We start from the raw sequence: 20,758 nt of genomic DNA on the forward strand, positions 1-20,758 counted from the left end.
ATCAAGGAAACATGTTGGTGTAATAGGAATTACTAGGTTATTGTTTGGGGCTCTGATTGCTGATGTCTTCCAAAGCATTCCAGAAAAGTACATGTCCTGGCTCACTGTCTGGCAAGACCTTGGACACGAGGATTGGGTTTGATGGTGGACCTTCCATCCTTTCAGGTCTTTCTACTTCATATGTCTTGAGTACAGTAAGTCCCTGACTTACATTTGAGTTGCAAACTTTCACAGGTATATTGTATAAGACTCACTTATTGGATATGGATGAATCTGAACTCATTCATTAGTCAGGAATTTATTGCATTCACTAAGTCTCAGGGGTTTTAAGAAATGTGAAATTTTTGGCCTTGTTTTTAAATGCAAAAGTATATGGCAAAGTATATACTTCTTTTGGAATTATGTTTGATACTAAATGAAGAAATAAAATCCAAGCCCTATTTATAAATTGTCTCCATTGTTCTTAAGGGAAACATGGTCCTCATTTTACGTAGGTTTTAAAGAAGTGATCCTGGTAAGATCAAGGGAAAGTAGGAGGGTTGATGGACTAGATAATGAAACAGATCTCCTTCTTGTAAAGGCTGGGTCAAAAAAAAAAAGCTAGAAGATTTAGCAGTTGATTTAAAAGATGCATCACGTAGAAGTCTCCAAAAGTACCATGTACAACATCAATAGCTTAGAATCCAGAGTGAGCATGCCTACATACATAAGGCAGCAAGTTCCAGTTTAAACTGGCAACTTCCAAATGTGCAGGTCACACTGGAGGTGGTTCTCAGAGTCTCCTGTTCCCAGCAGAACCTTATTCCCTCCATTTACAAGATGCTGCTCCAACTAACACACAACAGGACAGTTGTTCTGGGCAGTGGTTAGACATTTGCAAAACCCACATTCCAGGTCTTAAAACCCCTGCTTCTCAGAAAATGGAAAAGCTTAAATTATAATTAATTAGGAATTTATTTAGCCCCTTCATGCTATCTATGCTTCTAGTTTACTGGCTCTGAGCAACTACTTTATGGAGGTGGCTATTTAGTGCCTTTGGAAGCTTGGGTCCTCTGTGAGGCTTTGGAGATCAGTTATGGAAGGAAGATCTGATTGGATGGCAGCAGGGGTCAGAAAACCTCCCTCTTCAAAGTGGAGCCACTTCTTTATACAGCAAAGCACCATTCAGGAGAAGTATTTTGGGGCAGAGGTAATCAAAAAAGTGGTGTGGCCCTAAAACCACTTGAAATGCCCTTTTCTTTGTGGATGGAATGGGCCTATTATGGCTTATGTCTAATGTCCCCCCAAAGCTTCATGTGGTCATAGGTGGGGGTTTTTCAGAGGTGGATGAATCTAGAATGTGTGACTGATTTATGGTACAGTGTTAGGATTAAGGGTGGGTGATTATTAAGTCAGCCCACTGATTGGTTTGGCACTGCCCTATTCCCAGTAGCATGTATATAATATAAGGTACAGAAAGAGGCTTGTCTTGTTTCTTGCTTGCTTTGCTGCCTTCTGCCTGCCATGAACTGTTTCTCCTCTGCAGTGCCTATCTGCCATGCCACCCGGCCCTGGAGCCAGCTTATTATGAACTGAAACCTCTGCAAATAGTGAGCTAAATAAACTTATCTCCCTTTAACTCTGGGTGTTAGTATTTGTCTCAGCAAGGAGAGAAAAGTAACTAAGACAGAGACCATCCCATCAATCAGGTGCTCCCCTGCCATGGTGCAAGAACTGGTAGGAAGGCTTTAGCTGGTGAGGGAGGCAAGAGAAAACTCCTGCTAAGTTGCTACTCTGTGTGTTTCATGGTGGGTGATGGAAAACACAGCCTTGGATAAGAAAATATTTTCTTTCCAGTAGTCACCTTGGTTAAGGTGTTCACTAAGCCTGCTAAGTGAGTACTGTCTGCTGTGGCTTAGAATTGGGAAGCACCACAGTGACAAGCAGATTTAACTCTGACATGGAAAAAGACAGGAGACACAGTGGTCACCCTGCATGATCAGAGAGTAGGTGTCTGCTGCAATATATGAGCCCCTCCTAGGGCGAGAATCCCTGATCCCTGTCTCAGGGGCACTACTTCCCAGTACGGTGATTAAGTGGAGTCAGAAACAGTTGGTGTCCTTTTTCCTGCAGCTACATGCCAACTGGTTGCTTTGATACACCTTCTTTGTTTTCTTATCTACAAAATGATAATAATCCCACTCATAGGCTCTGAGGTTAGGGAAATTAGTACATATAAGAAATTTAGCATAATTTCCCACATATAAGTGGTGATCAATAAATTTTGAGTATAATGAATGGATATTTATGTTCAAGTTGGTAATTTGGCTGCTTCAAAACTGTCCTCCTCCTCTCCATCTCTTCACATTCCATTCTCTATTCTTTCCTCCATTGCCTTCTGAGCTCAAGCCACACTGATTGCCTTTTGTTGTTGTTGTTTCAAATAAGCCACATCTGTTCTACCTCAGGGCCTTTGCATATAACCACTGTCTTTACCTAATTCACATTCATCTCAGCTCAACTATAATTTTTTTGAAAAGAATTCCCGAAATACATAACATTGGCTGTCTTCCCCTTTTTTCAAACTTGTTGGCATTTTATAAGAAGTATTTGTGTGGTGACTGCATTACTGTTTTCTCTTCCACTAGACTGCTGGGTCATTGGGAACTCACCTTTGCCCAAACCAAGTATCTACACAGCAACTCCTAGCTGAAGGAGTTCATGCCATCTTCTGACTTGGCCCCCTGCAGCACAGGGGTGGTTCCAATTCCTCACAGTTGAGCCTGCCAAATCGAGCCCATCACATCTCGGGTGGCAGCTGAAGAAAGGCAGACTAAATGCACAATTCAATTCAAATCTAGTATTGTATATTCTTGAGAGACTCTGATCAGGTCTAGGGAGTTAGTTTCATTTGGCTTTTGAGAATTTTGGCAGGAGTCACTAAATTGTGAGCGAGTTTAAATTTGCGATTGCCCCATTGAAAGAAGGATCATTAATTCTCCATTTTTCATTTTCGAACAATACTGAGGGCACCAAGGTCAGCCTTCTGCCACTGAAAGGGAAAACTACATTACAGGCAAATCACATGCCCTGGTAGACCATGCCCTTTCAGGATTAGTTGCAACTGGAAGCTGAAGAAAAATGGATCATTTAAGCAGAAAAACCCATCTGAACAAAACCCACAGAACCACACTTCTGTAACTGCTTAAGGGAATTCACATGTAATCAAAATTGAAGACGCTAGCATTTGCCAAGAGACTTCTGGCATCTTATCTCATTTTAGTGATTTCTTTTTAATTAGTTGATGCTTCACAGAAATCCTAAAATGCTAAAACAACTGGGAAACAAGTAAAAGTGGGAGTTGCAATTGCTTAGGGCAGAATTGTGTTTGCTTCCTTGGTTCCTGGCAATTTTGCTAACAAGTAACCTGTAACCTACTTCTGAAGGCTACAAGTAGATAATTATTTGGTCATTTTCATACTTCAGTTTATAATCCTAATTAGTTCTTCAACTGGTATTCCCTAGGCAGTGTATAGTCCTACCTCATCATATTTGTGATTCTCCCTATTTGGGATCTCCTGTTTTCATTTAAAAGATGAAAAGCTTAATTTGTGCCCCACTTTCGTATATCTTTATGAATTGTCATGGGCTTTTGCCCAGAGAGAATGTTTAGTAATTTAGAATACAAAGGGAACTGAGTAAAAGGCCTGCCACTTTGAAGCAATTTCTTTTATTTTACTCATAAATATGTTACAAATATTAACATAATCTGAGCATACTTTGCATTGCTTCTTGGGTGACTGCTACAGTGCTTGGCACCAGGTAATGCAAATTCAATCACATCTTTCTATTCTTTGGGCAGAGTTCTTAGTGTGAGTCCAAACTCTTGATAAAGTCACCTGCCTTCCACAAGAAACTCAAGAAATGAACATCAAGTGTTTAGCACGTGCCTGCTGCTCTCTGTATCAGTAATATTTAGTAGAAGTGTAATGTGAACCATGTACTAATCCAAGTGAAATGTACACAAAGTGAAAGTATAATTAGGAAAATTATTTCAACATGTATAAAACACTGACAGTTCATTCTCTTTAAAATACAGTGTCTTTGGCCTAACCATATTTTAAGTGCTTAGTAGCCAGATGTGGCTAGTGGCTACTGTATTAGATAGATAGCTCTAGGTGGTCAATAATTCTCATTTTCTTCCCTTTGTATTTAAAAATAGTATAAACCAGAGCCACCCAGCCAGGAGAGTGGCTGATATGGAGAGTCAGGAATCTGTACTCACAGCTCCTAAATTTGTTCATCTGTGAGAAAAGTTATCAGCACAACGACTGGAAGAGTATAGATGCTAGTGGTCAGTTGAATTTTAATTGCCTCAAACACTGTGATTCTAATAGGAAAAATTTATTCCTCGATACAAAAAAATGGGCATTCAAATTGAACAGTGTTATATAACTGATCAAAGTTGGAAAAATAAAGATATATTTATTTGCTCTAAATTTGGGATTCTTATACCATTAGAGAAGAACCATGAATGGACTCTAGGGGCATATAGAGCCTCCAAAATTTATGCAATTTTTTCATTTGCAAATCCATTTCTTTTCTCCTACAGAGAGAATCCATGCCTTCCAGCAGGTTCCTAAGTGAGTCTAGGAAATGAAGTGTAGGGCTGGTTCCAGCAGATCTCTTGGTACCTGGCATCAAGTGTTTCACTTCAGTGACAACAGAAGCTATAAACTGTCCCCTCCCTACTGCACAGGAAAATCCCTCAACTCAACCGCTAGCTCAGCAAGGCTTGCACTGTGAGTCACTTGGGAGCTTAGGTTTGTTGGAGAAATGGCAGATTCATGTTTCCTGGCTTATGCTCACTCTGGGGCATCCAATGGTGAAATGTGTTGATTTTTTGGTTGAGGGCACAGGATTGAATACCTCCAAGTTCACTGTGCATGTGAATGCTATCTCCCCTCTGAGTATGGGGCGCTAAAAGAAGGACCTGATGTTGGGTGCTGAATTCAAGATCCACTTTGGTTATTAAAGAGTTTCACTATATTTCTGTGCCTCCTTCTCCGGGTGCCTCCTTGTCAATAGCGGTGGTTTTTAAAGTCTCTTCCAACTTTTTTTTTTTGAATTTGCTATGTTAGAGTTGAGAAACCTCAGATTACGATGCAAGTTATGACCAAGAATATCTAGATGATAAAGTGATTTAAAAATACATTGGGATTAAAGGATCTAGAATTGGATTTGAATGTATTTTTATTTCCCTCTACATTTTCATAAGGGCCCAGGCTGACTCCTAAGTCCAGAGGCACATGGGGAGCCCTGATCAGAAACCCCTCTGTTCGACTGTGATAGCCCAGGACTCTGATAGCGAGCTCTTTGTTCTTGTGGCCACATTTGTCCCTTTTGCCTTTAATAGGAACACACATAGGGAAGAAAGCTATTTTCTCAAATAACAGATGCTTGTATATGCCCTGTGGCAATTTATAATTCATCTGACTGGGTTTGCTCTCTGTGCAGGGTATGAGGTAAGGGTGCTGGGGGTGGGGATCTTTTCTGGGGAGCTGAGGATCTCATTCTATCAAAGTTGAACTTGCGGAATATTGAATATTGAGACACCATGGCCTTAACAGTCCACTCTGCAGAAACCTCACTTTGGCGGGTTGATCAGAATTATGTAGCAGATGTAATTATCTTAGTATTACCAGGTTCTGGAACAGGTTATGAACAGATATCTTGGTAGCAAAGAATTAGTATTTCAGGGTTTTATTTTCATTAAGTCATTGTATTACAAATGTGACTGGTAATTAGTCTTAAGACTCTGGTCCCAAAGGGTCTTTGGGGAAAAAAAAAATCTATGTCTGAGATACCTAAAATACCTTGCCTTCACAAACAAAGTTCCAGTTAAAGCACTGAGTAAACCACATACCTGGCATAAGGACAAATGAAAAACGATACCCCCTTCCTAATCTTTATTTTTATATTTAAGTTTATTATAGCTGAAATTGGCATACACATTGTAACTGGTGAATGATTTGTAGAAAATTCATTACTTAGGATCCTGGCAGTGACAGACTGAAAGAAACCAGTTCTGAAGCCCACTCAGTTTGGTGACTCACTGATTTTATTAAGATTGCCTGATCTGCAGTTTCATCTTAGCAATGGAAAGGTGGACCTTGCCACCCAGAGTTGCTAATTCCTGACAAACAGTAATGGTTGCAATAAACCAAAGAAATTTCATTGTAAATGTGACCCTGACTGATAAAGTTGCTCACAACCATTCTTGTGGATAGGATATCAGGCCAAGTTGATTGCACCTGTCAGGCTATCAGAGGGCAAGATTATATGCTGTATTTGATTCATTATTCTTTGCTGCTAGACCTCAGTTCTACATCTGTCACTGGGCTCTAGGCCGAAAGGTTCAGATGGTTAGACAGACTTAAAATTTTTCTAAGGTAGAAGGTAATATAACCAAGGGAAAAAAAAATCAACACTGCAAAAAGCTTTTATTTTATAAGCGCCACTGCAAAATGAGGAATCACATCAAAAACATATCAAATAGAAAATAATAATTTATTTTAACTTCATTTAATGTTTGTAACTAATCATGATTTCATGAACTTGCTTGTATAAGTCTGTACTTTCAAATCTACAAAGCAAAAGTTTACTAGAATGAGCACTTAAAATTCCACAAACCATCTCCATCGAGAACTCTCCTGTACATGCATACTCTTCCAACAGGCTGCAGTATTTGCAAACATGCTTTAAACCTCCATAAAGCTGCATGATATTTTGTTTTCTCTTAAAACCTTTACACTCCCTTGGGAACTTTAATGAGAAAAATATTAAGATGTATATTCCAACTCAACATTGCTGGTTTGGTTATGTATAGTAAATCATTAACCATAGAGTTGGGTGGTTTTGAGTTGAAACCTAGACCTACGTAATATATTAATGGTCACTCCTATGAAACACATTTAGAGAAGTAACATTATAAAATAGGGTTCCATTAAAAAATACATACTGGCAGTTGTATTTTGTTTTAGGCAGGGAAAAAAAAGCGTGTTTAACCTTTTAAGATATGAATATAGTTTAAACAAATTATTCTGTGAAAGTATGCTTAATAAGAGATATTTTTTTCTGAAATTTAAACACTTTATGTAAAAGGTAACAAGTAAAAAAGTACAATTGCTATTTGAAAAAAGCTGTTTGTTAATATTGCCTTCCAAGACAGTAAGGGTGTATCTTACCTCCACTTTAAAGGAAGCAGTGGCACCCTAAGTTGTAAGGGTGGCAAATTTGGACTATAAACATGATGACTGTGTTTATCTTATATACAAAAACTTGCCGCATTGAACGAGGCAGGAATTTCTACCCTAATGGTAGTGGTCTCTCTTATGTACATAATGCAGAAGTGAAAATTATACAGTAGTCACCGATAAGAAGGAATTGTATACTCTAGTGCCGTCTGGGGATTTTGTGCCGTGCGTTAAGAGTTCTTGAATAGTCATCCAATTATCAAAGATCTTTTTATTCCTCTTCTTCATCATCTTTTTGTGGCTCAGTTCCAGGATATTCATCTCCTTCCTGTCGTCGGCCCCCTGCTGCTCCTTCAGACAATCTAACCTGCTCTGCATCATGAACTCGCGCCTGCGCCTCTGCTCCTTGGCCTTCACCAGGTGCTGCTTGCGCTCCTCCTTGCTCCAGTAGCGCCCCATCTTCAGCTCGCTCACAGCGTCGTCGTCCGTGGTCATGCCGCTGCGCTCCTCGCGGATCTTGAGGGCGCGTTCCCTCAGCAGGCGGTCGCGCACCGGCCTTTTGGTGATGTAGCGCGTCCCGTCGCTGCGGATCTTCACCTTCCACTCCATCCTGGGCTCCGAGGAGTTGGAAGAGGCCAGGTCCTTGCACATGCTCACCAGGCTCATCTGGCTCTGCGCGTACTCCACGGCGGACTTCTGCTGGATCAGCTGCATGTAGCTCTGGTAGTGCTGCGCATGGGCCGGGATGTGCGCGTGCTTGTACGGGGAGTGCGGGGAGGACGACAAGTAAGCACCGCCCAGCTTCGGGCTGCCCAAGGGGCTCCTGCCGCCCTCAGTGGCTCTGCGCTCTTTGCTCTCCAGGGGTTGGCTGGGGTCCAGCTCTTTGGCTGAAGGGTTGTAGTTTGGGGTACCGACCTCGGGGTCTTCAGTGATGGCGAGCAGGTTCTTAGGGGATGGCCCGTAACCCTCGGCGGTCCCCATGGCCCCAGCCCCTTCGCTGCCGGAGCAGCTGAGGCCCTCCGCCGCCCTCCGCAAGGAGTTGTCAGGGGAGATCTCCAGGGTGAGCGGGGTGCTCCGGCAGCTCTCGCCGGTGTTGTAGGCGCTCGAGCTGTCCTTGTCGGACTTCTCCGGCAGCTCGGTGATGTCGGACAGCTCGTGGCGGCGCACGTCGAGGCTAGTGTTGTAGTTGCGGAAGCCACCGTGGTGCAGCAGCCAGGGCTCGCGGTACTGCTCCTTGAGCTGCTGCATCTTGTGCGCGCGCACGATGCTCAGGCACTCCAGTTCGATACTGCGCAGCTCCTCGTTCAGCAGCTCCAGCTCCTTGTCCACGCTCTCGGGGTCGCTCTTGGTAGCGTCCAGGGGGCTGCTGGGATAGTAGAGGCTGTAGGGGCTGGCGCTCTTCACCTGGCACTTGAGCTCCAGCAGCTCACGGAAGCGCTCGCACTCATCCACCGGAATGCCCAGGTAGTCCACTTCGGTGCAGTCAGCGGAGACAAAAGACTCGTTGCTGAAGGGCACGTCTCCGCTGCCCAGTGTGTCTTGGCTGCATGTGAGCTTCCTCTGGCCCGCCAGCGGGTTGGAGGACGCAGTGGCGTCGTCCCCGTTGTTCTCCTGCTCAGAGCTCTCCTCATTGCGGGTGCTCTCATCGGTCCGCCCCACGCCGCTGTCCTTCTCGTGTTGGTTGGACAGGATGGTGGCTGTGTCTGTGGTCCCACCATCTTCCTCATGTTTCTTCTGTGCAAAAGAAAGGGACAAGAACCACCAGTCAGGGTGAGGGAAGCCCGAGGGGCAGCATCTGATAGCAGGGCAAGGTCCTGGGCCTGGGAATTGGCCAGCTGCATCTCTGTTTCTCCCGGTATCCTAACCTGAGCAATCTCTTATACTTCTCCCTTCTGCAAAATGGGGATAATCATAGTCATCTCAACGAATGAGTTTATGAACCAGCCGCATGGGCAGCAGGCAGCATAGAGAGCTCTTATGTAACTACTCAGTAAGTGGGTAGCTTTGACTGTGACAATGAGGGTGGCACAGGAGGGAACTATAGGGCTCTTAGTAGCTCAGCTTAAACAGAGGGAATTGCTATACTTTCAAAAACATGACTTAATTTTCTCTGATCTATGTCAACACTAGTACTTGTGTTTTCCTAACAACTTTTGCAAGGTCAGCTAAACCCTGGTGTTAGCGCTGAGCCTTAAAAGCCCAGCCAGTGAGACTATCAGTTTGCATTTTCCTTTTGCTCATATAGAAAAGCACTTAAGCTGTTCCCCCGCCCCCCATCTTCTGGGTGGGTGGGCTCCTGATGGCCTTTAGCGTTATGAAGGGAGATAGAGGGAGCAGGGCTTTTGCAGCCCAGCCGGGTGCAGGCTGAGGCTGCCCTGGGCATTACCTGCTGGAGCACACTGGCCGTGAACTGCATGGCCTGGTGGTGCTGTTCCTCTAGCATGTCCATGTGCAGGTCATCGAGAAAGTCATTCCTGTCGTCGTCCATCCAGCCCTCATCCAGCTGTGAGAGTGGGGGTGGGGACAGGAGCCAAAACACATTTCAGAAGAGTTTACTTTCCCTCTCTCAATCTCTAAGAAGGACATCACCTTGGGAAGACAGTTTCTAGGGGCCCCTTCAGGAGTCATCAAAATGCAGTCTTCCCATTATTTTGCCATAGGTCAGAAAACTACCCCATCCTCATATTAAAGAGACTCTGATCTAATACCATGGTGGGGAAGTGTCTAGTGCCACTTGTGCAGGACTAGCCACATAGATCTATCTGTGTCTCTGCTTTTTGCCTCCACTAAGTTCAGCAGGCCCCAGAGAGAAACCATGGTTAATGTGGAAAGAGTTCTTTTCATTCTTTGGCAGTACTAGGGATGAAATCATGTGCATGCTAGGCAAGTGTTCTACCAATGAATCACATCCAAGCCTTGAAAGAGTTATTTCTGACTAGAAAAATAAGTGTGGTAAGTACCTCTTTGGTGTGGGTGAGGATATCCTTATTTTTTTCTCAAATATTTTTAAAAATTTGAGATAGGGTTTTGCTAAGTTGCTAAATTTCCCAGGCTGGGATTGAATTTACAATCCTCCTGCCTCAGCCTCCCAGAATGCTGAGATTACAGGAATGCACTACTATGCCTGGCTAGGATATCAATTTTGTAAGGCCTTTATCCTTTCAAAGAAAAAATGGACTGTTTGGGAGATAGGAGGCCCATGAATTATAGATTGCCATCTTGTGTTGTTAAAAAAAGTTTAATGAAACACAACCATGTCTATTTATGCATTGTATAAGGTTGCTTTGGGACCAAAATAACAGAGTCTAGTAGTTGCCATGGAGACAAGTCAGATGCTTATTATGTGGCCCTTTAAGAAAAATCCAGGCGATCCTAGATGAGGTCATTACTGAAATTCCCTGCAAGATCATGATGCTTCCATCTGCAGTGAGCCACACGCCCTTTGTGTCATGCCCCTAAATTCTTTTTCATATGGGTTTTCTACCTAAAGAGGTCTATTTCCCAGAAAGGTTGTTGGAGTCACTTACAGTGGTTTCTGAATCAGATCCCTCAGGTCTGTCACCCTCCAGGATTCTGTGGTTAACTCTGGGACTATCAGTCTCCATGGAAGAATGGCCAGTGTGTAATGTGTTCTGCCCAAGGCTGGGCACTGATTGGGTAATTACTAAGTGTTAGGTGTTATTTACCAGTCAGTGTTTCTATTTCTCCACACTGCTATTGTAGATGGGACCTGCAAAGACGTAGACAGGCCTTGCAAAGTCAAATGTCTTGACATTTATGTCTCAGGCTATGTTTTTCATGCTGTTATATTTCCTTTCCTTCATTAAGATCCCTGAATTAATGGCAGTGGAGCTGCCAGGGTGGGTGTCAGCACCACCCTTAAGTAGTTAAATCAAGTGGATTTTAGTCACAGCAAGTACCGTTCCAGGGTACAAAGCAGCTTCACCAAGTTCAGATTCCATTCTCCAGCAGTGTTCTGTAAGGGTGGGGACTGGGGATTTGATTTTAGAAATAACAGACCTAGTTTCAAAACTTACTCACCTGGAGTTCAGGCCTTGCAATCAGCAGTGAAAAGTTCTTATTTTCTTCACTTGTCAAAAGAGCCACAGCTTCTTCACGGTTCTGGACCTCTATGCCATTAATCTAAGAGGGACAAAGGTGGGCACACAATAGCATGATGAGATTGTGCAAAACATTCTATCTCATTTCAGGCCCATATTTGTCATCCACTCAGGGCTGGGAAACAGAACTTCGTTGCAGCGGAAAAAGAACACTGATTTTAGGAAGGAAAGGCCTTGTTTAGGCTGATGTAGTTTTTCTGGTCTGTGAAAGAGCCCCCACAGTGTATGTAGCTCATGAGCTGACTGTGATATGGAGTACTCCAAAAGATGACAATGAAAAAAACCTTCCTGTTGTTCAGAGGGAACACTAAGCAATTTAATCAGACATCACATTCAGGCAGGAGTATAAATGGAATGTACAAAAGCATTATTACAGCTATTTTCAGATAATATGGGGGAAAAAGCAGCAATGAATCTCGTGAGAACATCAGGGAGATGGAGGGCAGAGCAAGGAATGTAATTATACATGATGCTTTGTGTCCCCAGTTTGACACTTCAACTTCTTTATGCCGCACAGGGGGGTCAAGCAGATAACTTTCATGTGGGATTTCTGCTTGAGTGTCTCAGCAACTTTGGGTTCTCCAGGTCTTAGTCTCAGGGGTGATGGTTCCTTCAGGGGATGTTACAATGGTCCCACTGGGGTGGCAGTTGAGCCTCCCACCTGATTTTGCCACCATATTTGCCACAGAACCAAAAGGTATCACAAGGGGAGACTACCTGTGGACATCTCTGGCCCCAGTTACCTAGAGGAAATAGGGCTGATGCGATGCAGTGGAGGACTGTGGCTACAACCCAAGTGGGTCTGTGAGGTACATCTTAGTACTTTCCTTCTCAGTCACAAAGGCTAAAGGAAAACTATAGCAACACCAACCAACAACGAAAAGGTGCTATATGGAGGGTCCTGACCCTTAGGGGTGAAGACATGGATCACTTTCCCAGGGGGGAACCTTACACCTTGGAGGTTCTGGCTTCAGGCGGGGTAAACAGAATAAGCACTGGAAGAAGGAAATCAAAATTTTGCATGGTGATATATACAACAAGAAAGATAAACCATGGATTAGAAATGAGAAAGTACAAGTGAGAAGAATTAGGCAGCTAAGCCTTGTGGAGTGCAATAAAGTGAACAGTCTCAATTTCTGAGAGATTATAGCCCAAAGAGAAATAAATGGTCACATCCTGCATCTAGAGAACAACAGTGCTCAGGGTAAAGATGCTCCTAGTGGAAGTGATTCCATGGGATGGCTAAACATTGTTCTGAAATTTAAGACTTCTCAATCAATTTTGCTAAATTTGCCAATGACATTCTCTTTTTAAGGACAAGGCTCACTGTGAGGTGCTTGGTCCTAGATGAATCTTTCAGGGAAACCTGATCACAGTGAAGCCATGCCTTTGGCACTCCAGAATGAACAGTCATGAGGAATGTACTGGCTCATCTCCTGCAAGGCCATCTTTCCACAGGGCAGCTTCGCTGCACTCTGCTTGTGTCACTGCTCCCTGCTGCATCTGACGCCCCGGCCCCTCACTCATTAACTTATATGGCCTCACTACACACCTGACTCTATCACCCTATTCTATTATCTTAGAGCTGTTAGAAGAAGTCTATTGTTTGGTGACAGGTGGCTGCTGAGACCGCCACTGGGAGTGGACCTACCTGGATGATGCGGTCTCCTTCCCGAATGCGCCCGTCCTTGGCTGCAATGCTGTTAGGGTCAATCTGAAACACATGGCAGACATGAGCACGAACCCAGACACACATGAAGACAGACACAGGACTTTCCAAAGGTCATGTCGAACATGGAGTCATGCTCATCCTGGTGTTTCTGCTTTGCACAGATATAAACAAAGTTTCATGCACAAACAGACAAGCATGGACTCTTGGGCTTGCTCTTAGATCACTGCTGGCAACCTTGCTACAGTGCCTTATGCAGGAGGAGGCACAGCTGATTCTTTTTGGTGTGCACAGCATTTAAAATCCAATCAGTGCTATAGAATGCATTTAAGGATACTCATTGTTGACTGGCAACCATATCTTATTTTATATTAAATATTTAAATTTTGCATAGTAACTTTAATTGAGACAATGAGAATGGCAGGAATGTCCTAAAATATGATAATGTAAAACACAAAGCTTGGTAGGTGATATATGTCCAAGAGGATAATAAAAATCTGAAAGACATATCTCTTGGTTCATCCCAGAGAGACAGATTTTATTTCCTGATAAAGTCGGGCTTCTGCACTTGCAGGGATGGGTGTACCCGGCGAAGTATCCATATTGAAACCAGCTGCTTTGCATTGTCTCTCCCAGGAAGATCAAAACAACTTTCATCTATGTACTCTGATAAATTCATATAAATTATATTGAATGTATATGAACTCAATTATATACACTCCACTAAAAGCAACATAGAGAGTGAGAAAGAGAGGCTTTAAAAAGTGTGATTCCGTCCACCATTTCACTCAATGAACATGAGTTAGGAAATGTGAGCCTGCCTTTCCCTCGGGGTTGAACACACAACCATGTAAACGACTCCATTTTATGGTTGATTTGCGGCTTCTCAAGGGTAATTTTCCCTTATGTACTGACAGTAAAGATGCAACTCCATGGAGTGTGATAAAGGGGACAAAGTAATTTGTGTCTTTACAAAGATTTTTGGAGGAGCTAGAGTTAGGGTGAGAGCATATAGAAGGAAAAACCCCGACATTTTTGATCTTGCCATGCTAGTTTTAGAAACAGCTTTTGTACCTCACTTATATAAATCCCAATGTCATCTTCGTCATCTGTCCGGTAGCACACAGTGAGGCCCAGCTTGTCTTGGCTGCTTAGTCTGTAGAGATCCACTTCCTAGACAAAGAGAGGTGCCTGGTGAGACTCCAGCAGGCAGAGAGAGCTGGAAGCATGCCAGATGCTTGGAAAATATTTTGTTTAGATGATGAACTGGATTTCTTTGCATTCAACTGTGTAGTCAGTTAACTTACTAAACAAAAAGTGATTACGGACATGGGATCAATGCCCAGGGCATTTCTGACCTTTCAGTCAATATAAAGTCATTTTGAAAACAGTTATTTTATTGATCCTCCCAAAGAAAAATTACCCATATTTCACTCAGTGTCAAGACCTTGGGGGTAGAGCTTTTAAAAAGCATTCTTTCATTGTCTGCCATGAACAAGAATATTTCCATACCCTACACCATCCAGGCTTTTTGGTACAAATGTTTCCAGGGTATTCTGTTAGATACTTCCACATTGCATTCTCTTAATAGTCATAGTCATAGAATTTGCAAACAGATTACACATAAATTGATCCAAGAAAGGGGAGTAACACAATAGTGTACAATTAATGCTTTCCACAACAGCTGTGATATTTACAGTGCAGAAATTAGTTTTAGCTATTATTGCAAATTAAATAAGATAAAAGCAAAGTGAGCCCAAATCCAGGACACACTGGACAGGGAATCTTATTGGGTTAATTAGTTTGCACTTCACAATGAAGGAAGAACTTTGAAGGTTGTGAGAGTTTGGGGGGGGGGGCGTATATCCTGAGTTCTCCAGAGTGTTAATGGGCCAAGTCACTCCACCACCCACTCTGCAATGATTTGCACACATTTTTGCAGTCATAAGCTGCAGGCCTATTTGAAGGGCTGCCTGAGAAGTAATCTACAAGATCTGTTGGCCTAAATTTTACAGTTTCATATGCTTGCCAACTAGAAGGGTGGAGGGGCTCTGATGCAGGGTCTTCATGCCACTGTCTCTGGGGACCATTTCCAAGTGGCCCCTCTCCAGGAGGAAGCAGCCTTCTTTGCAGAGAGATACTTCTTGGGCCCTCACCCATGAAAGGCCGGGTGCCCAATACCATGGACACTTTCCAGGCAAAAAAACAGCAGGTGCAAAGGCTCTGGGCTGGTGTGGTCAAAGCCCAGTATGTGAGGAAGGCAAAGGCAGGCTGAGGGGGAACAGGTGGAGCTCCACAGACCAGTTTGAAGAGCTTAGATTATACCCCAATGTTTTTGGGACTGGTCAAAAGGTTTTAAGTGATGACTTCTATGGTCTGATTGGCTTTTAGCCATCTTCATGGCTGATCTATGGTGTATAATGTGGTGAAGGGTTAGGGCTGTGCAGACAGGCAGACCTGTATGCATATTCTGATTCTGCCCTTTTTTGATCATGGGCTTGCTGTTCTCCCTAAACATGCATTTCCTCTCTAGAGTCTCTGAGAGGAGACACATGAGCTCTGAGCACAATGCTTGGCCCAAAGAAGGCCCACAGTAAGTGGCAGTACAATAATTACGGGCAGGTAATACACACATGCCTGTGGTTGCAGTGAGTTTGTGTCTGTGTGTGTGTGTGTGTAATATTTCATTGCTATCCTCAATAAGAGGCTTATTTTCCCGATCATGGATATGTTAATTCAATGACTTCCTAATTATAGCTCTAGCAATATGGTAAATTCTCATTAAATCATGCTCTATTAATTTCTGATAATTTAGTTGCATTAGATAGAAATTTCCTTCCCCATTTTTGAGAACTATCTTGAGCATGGGTTGAAGGGTCATGTTTAACTGTGAGAGCAAACTCTGCAAATTCTTTGCAGTAACCAACTTTCACATCACAAACAGACTAGCCACATATCATCATCCTAGGTTTCAAGCATATGCCCAGGTATCTCTCTCGGTTTGTGCTTCTTTGAATTTGGGTCAAAGGGAAGACTCTTGATTTTGGCACTGATGGTTCATCTGAATCAGTGAGATTTCCTGACTATCTGCTGAAGTCTGACTCACAAGAGCAGCCCTGTGCTGGTGCTGCAGGAGCCTGGAATGGGCTTTGCAACCATAGCAGAGATCACTGGGAAGAGGGTAGTGAGGAAATGAGAAAGAGTAAATGCTGTGCTACTGCTTTGAACAGAATGAAATATGAGAATATGAGACCTGGGTCCTGTGAATGACTAGCTGCTAAGGTGAATATCACTTAAGGAGGTAGAAAAAGGTGCCACAGTTCCACTAAGCTTTATTCCAGTACCACCTAAAGTGTACCTCATGGTCACGATCAGGTAAATATGGAAACTGAGGGAAGCATTTAGAAACTTCTAGAGCAGCTGGTTGTCATGGGCATGATAACCAAGGGCATGATTAGCAGACCCTTCTCACTGGACAAGATATAGACCACATGGCAGAACCACAGATTGGTCAGCAACTGAATGCAAACACACCAGTCAGCCTGGTTGTTCTGTCTTCTGCCACAGGTAGTCTGACAAGCACAACTCTGTAATGGATGTTTATATTTGAGGGCTTTATTTGCAAGCCCAGCAAAGTAAAAAGTCTAGAAATCATGTCTTGGAAGAGAACTTCATAATGTCCTAGGAGTACTCAAGTAGAAAAAAGGAAACCTCATAAAAAATATGATAGCTGACAGCTTGCTATGTAGAAAAGGATTAGATTTGACCTGGTACCAAAAAGGCAGGTGCTGATACCACAACTTTTAGTGTATGATTTTGATAAAACCCACTTTGAAGAGAATTTGTACTTGGTTGTATTGGTCAATATGTTGATTGACAGAGATGTGGAGGACTAGTAAACTATAGAGCTGATGTTAGTTCATACTGCTACTGGGAATACATTTCTTTTCCTTTTCTTTTTCCTTCTCAATCTGCCAGTTTCCTCTAGTAAATCTGTATTTCTTTTCTTTCTTTCTTTTTTTTTTTTGGTACCAGGGATTGAACTCGGGACCTTGTCCTTGTGAGGCAGGCAGCAGAACCACTGAGCTAAATCCCCAGCCCTGTATTTCTTTTCTAATCAGGAAGAAAACTTTCTTAGAGCAAAATTAGGGGCTGAAATGTAAAATACCCCCAAATATTTATTGCTTTAAAATATTTTCATCTGAATCACAGATAATTAAACTAAGGTCCTCTTATACATCCTCAAAACACTTTATATGCTGCCATTAACCCACATGTGGTTAGAAAATTAATATAGGTGGAGCATCCCTAATCATAAGTGCTCTAAAATCTGCAGCTTTTGAGCACTAATATAATGTCACAAGTGTAAAATTCCACACCTGACCTCATGTGATGGGCCACAGTTAAAACATGGGAGAACTGAAAACACTGTATAAAATTATCTTTGGACTAAGTGAAGCTATACATGAAATATGTATGAATTTGTGTTTAGATCTGAGTTGCAGCCTCACACTAGCTCTCTTCCACTGCCATTCAGTTAAAACTATAGGACCTGATCTTTGAAACAGATGTAAGAGTGGCAGTGTAATCTAATTAAGGGCAGTATTCAGAGCAGTTTTCTACCTAGGAAGTGGTCTATGTTTTAAATGAATGAGGGCTCTTAGATGAACCGATATTGGTGAAGCACAACGTTGGAGTTTAGGAATGTTCTTGACATTGATGTTGGATTAGGATGGTGTGGGCTGTAATATTTCTCTGTCTTATCTGAACTTTCTGAACTTGAAACAAAAGCCAGTGAAGTGTCATTTAGAAGGGAAGGACACAACTTGAGGACTCACAACTTGAGTCCTAGTTACCATTCTCCCGAATGGTTCAACATCTCAGAAGAGGCTGGCTGCTAATGTTAAGCACATAGTACTAGGTTTTCAGGAGTTCTTGGGAAGCAGCAATGTAAGAGCTGCCATTGTGTTTAAATTTGTACAGATTCATGTTTACCCTGGTTGAGAGATTAGAGTAAGTTATTGTATAATAAAAGCAGTATCTAGCTTTATATACCATGGTACTCAATAAAACTGGATGAATGAGCTGGAGAGTTTGGAACACAATCAAAGTCTATATGAAAAATAACCCTGGTTTTGCCATTTATGAGCAAGGTGGCCCCGGGCCAATCACTTAACTTTAGCAAATGTCTCAGCCATTCTGCAGTTTTAAAACAAGGCCCAATATTTGGGGACTCAGTGGAAATTAAAATTCTTCAAATTTATTGGGTGGTTTGTACATTCTCATTTTTCTGTTTCTGATCTAGCTTTATATAATTGAGCATACTGCTGAAAACATAGAGGTTATCAATACATATCTGTCTGTGATGATGGAGATAAGATTTCAAAGAAGACCATTAATCAAACTGGTATGAATAATGTATTAGCATTATCTGGATTACAGCTACCCCCACTGCTGGTATCCTGTTGCTTACTGGGCTAGATGGACTGTTTGATAAAAATGAACAGCTAAACCTGACATTTCAGATGAAACTGACATGATATTCCAATTAAGAGTATTAAAGGGGCCGTTCCACCTTGGTGATTAAGGCTCTGTGTTTCAGCATCAGCCACTTTAATCAAGGGGGATGCCAGCACTAATCTGCATGGTTTACCCACCTCCAAGAAGCCTGGCCACTGACACATTACTGGTCCAGGATCACTATGCATACTTTTGAATTATTGCCAGTTTCTATATCTATGTGTGGTGCTATGAGGATGTAGTCATGTCTCTAAAAAGACTGAATTTTCCCTTAAGGACCTTAAATTTGAAATACAATAGCAAAGCATTCATTCTTTCCTTTAGTGAATATTTAGGTGCCCCCAAAACATTGGGTTCCTGCATGCCAGACACTGTTTAGGGACAACAATGGAAGTGTCCAGCTCTCCTGGAGAGACAATAAGTAGATAATGGTGGTATGGAGATAAACAGTGGCTGCAGAAGTGTTTCTGGAGAAGACTGTGCTCCACACAAATCTAAGGGAAATGCCACGCAGGCTAAGATTATGTGCATGTGTGAAGGTTCCAGTTTGCAAGTGGTAGTCCAGAGAATGGTAAAGGTCCTGGATACACTGGTAGGGCTGACCAACACAGGTTCCCCAAAGGAGCTGTTGCCTTATGCCTCAAAGGCTGTTGAGAAACTGCCAGATTGGCTTTGGCCTCCTGCATTACCTCTGGGACAATCCCAGTTGTGCCTGACCTACTTATGTTACTTTAGGAAGCGATGTTTGGGGATCATTTTAGACACCTCTGTTGAAACTATACCTCCCCTTTCCTTTCTGGTCTCAGAATGACATCATAACATCATAATGCAGGTGACAGCATTATGGATAGGCTGCTACTGCTGAATCACTGGGGAAATTAAAACAATAGATTAAGGAAAAGGCCTTCTTCATATGTATATTTTCTTTCTTAATTGTCTACAGGAAGACCTAGAGCAGGTGTTTAGTATCTGAAAATTTATGGTAATTATTGGTTGCTCAACCTTGGGGTATACTTTGAAATAATCCCTTTTACTCTAAGCAGTTTCACAGTAACAGGGATTTGACACTTACCTAAATATGATCATTTTGTGTACTTTAAAAAAAGAGAACATCTGTTTTTCTCTGTGCATTAGCTTTGACAATATCCCAACATGCTCATACATACTTTCTTCTTATGTATTATCTGTGGTACTGGTTGCTCTTTCAAAAGTGCTGACTTTGGTCTAATTCAACTTAGGCTGAGCAATGTGTTGAGACTGGCCCCCTGCTCAAAAAAAGACACCTGATTCTTCTGAAATCAAACCCCAGAACTGCAACGAAACAGAGTGGAACCTAGAAGACAGACTGTTGCCTGTTCTGAAAAATCTTGTCAGAATGAAGACAGCCGGTATATACCAGTCTGCCTGCAAGCTAGGTCTGCTTTAGGAAACTTGGTCTCAGCAGTGAAGTTACTTACTAACTGGTTGAACTGACCAGATGACCTGATACACAACTACCTCTGTGATATGTGGACATATGGCTATGGTTCACTCATGGAGATTCCCTGCTGGTGAGTGGCTGCAGTGAGCCCCAGAACAACTCTGAATGGTTCAGTCTGTTTTGTACTGCTGTAACAAAGTACCTGAGGGTAGGTACCTTATACTTATTTAGCTCATGGTTTTGGAGGTGGCAAGAGCATGCTGCTGCCATTTGCTCAGCCCTGGTCAGGCTTTCTAGCTATAACACTGCAAGGTGGATGGCACTGTGGTGGGAACATGTGCAGGAGGGAGAGGTCACATAGTATGACAGGAAGCAAGAGGCCAAGACTGGGCTTCACTTTATAACAATCCACTCTGAGGAGCACTAACTCATTTCCTGAGAGGAGCATTAATCCTGTTTGAGGCAATACCCTCTCAGTTTCCACTACCTTGAGACTTCTCTGCCTCCAGCAAGGAACACACAGTGAATCCATATCTAGCCACAGCACTGAGTCTTTCCTCACCATGGCCCTTGGCACCTCAGGACAGCTGCTCTTTCACAGCTGCCCAGTGTACTGCAGGAGACAGAGCTTAGTTAACAGAAATCGCTTGTTAGTTGCTACTGGCAAAAACCACACATGAAAGCAGCCTGCCCACCCTGTGCTGACTCATGGTACTCAGTGGTAACCATGGTTCCACGGAGCTGGAGAGAGAGACGTCCATATTTGGGTTTTCTAGGAAATGGAAAGGTAATG

General features: G+C 42.8%; 1 protein-coding gene across 4 annotated transcripts in view; it reads right to left on the bottom strand.

The window, feature by feature from the left end:
* Positions 1-6,530: 6,530 nt before the first annotated feature.
* The window catches only part of Pdzrn3 (PDZ domain containing ring finger 3), a 242,364-nt gene continuing 228,136 nt past the window's right edge, over positions 6,531-20,758 (bottom strand). For all 4 annotated transcript variants that reach the window (XM_004854215.4, XM_013075656.3, XM_087182022.1 and 1 more), the window contains 5 exons: positions 14,100-14,198; positions 13,008-13,070; positions 11,277-11,378; positions 9,622-9,738; positions 6,531-8,969 (listed from right to left, as the gene is read on the bottom strand). In XM_004854215.4, the coding sequence (XP_004854272.1) occupies positions 7,398-8,969; positions 9,622-9,738; positions 11,277-11,378; positions 13,008-13,070; positions 14,100-14,198 (1,953 nt within the window). In that variant the 3' untranslated portion in view covers positions 6,531-7,397. The remainder of the gene's footprint in view (positions 8,970-9,621; positions 9,739-11,276; positions 11,379-13,007; positions 13,071-14,099; positions 14,199-20,758) is intronic.

The sequence above is a fragment of the Heterocephalus glaber genome, unplaced genomic scaffold, assembly GCF_053883595.1.
Source record: "Heterocephalus glaber isolate CG9 unplaced genomic scaffold, H.glaber_assembly_v1.0 deba00001472, whole genome shotgun sequence".
NCBI lineage: Eukaryota > Metazoa > Chordata > Mammalia > Rodentia > Bathyergidae > Heterocephalus > Heterocephalus glaber.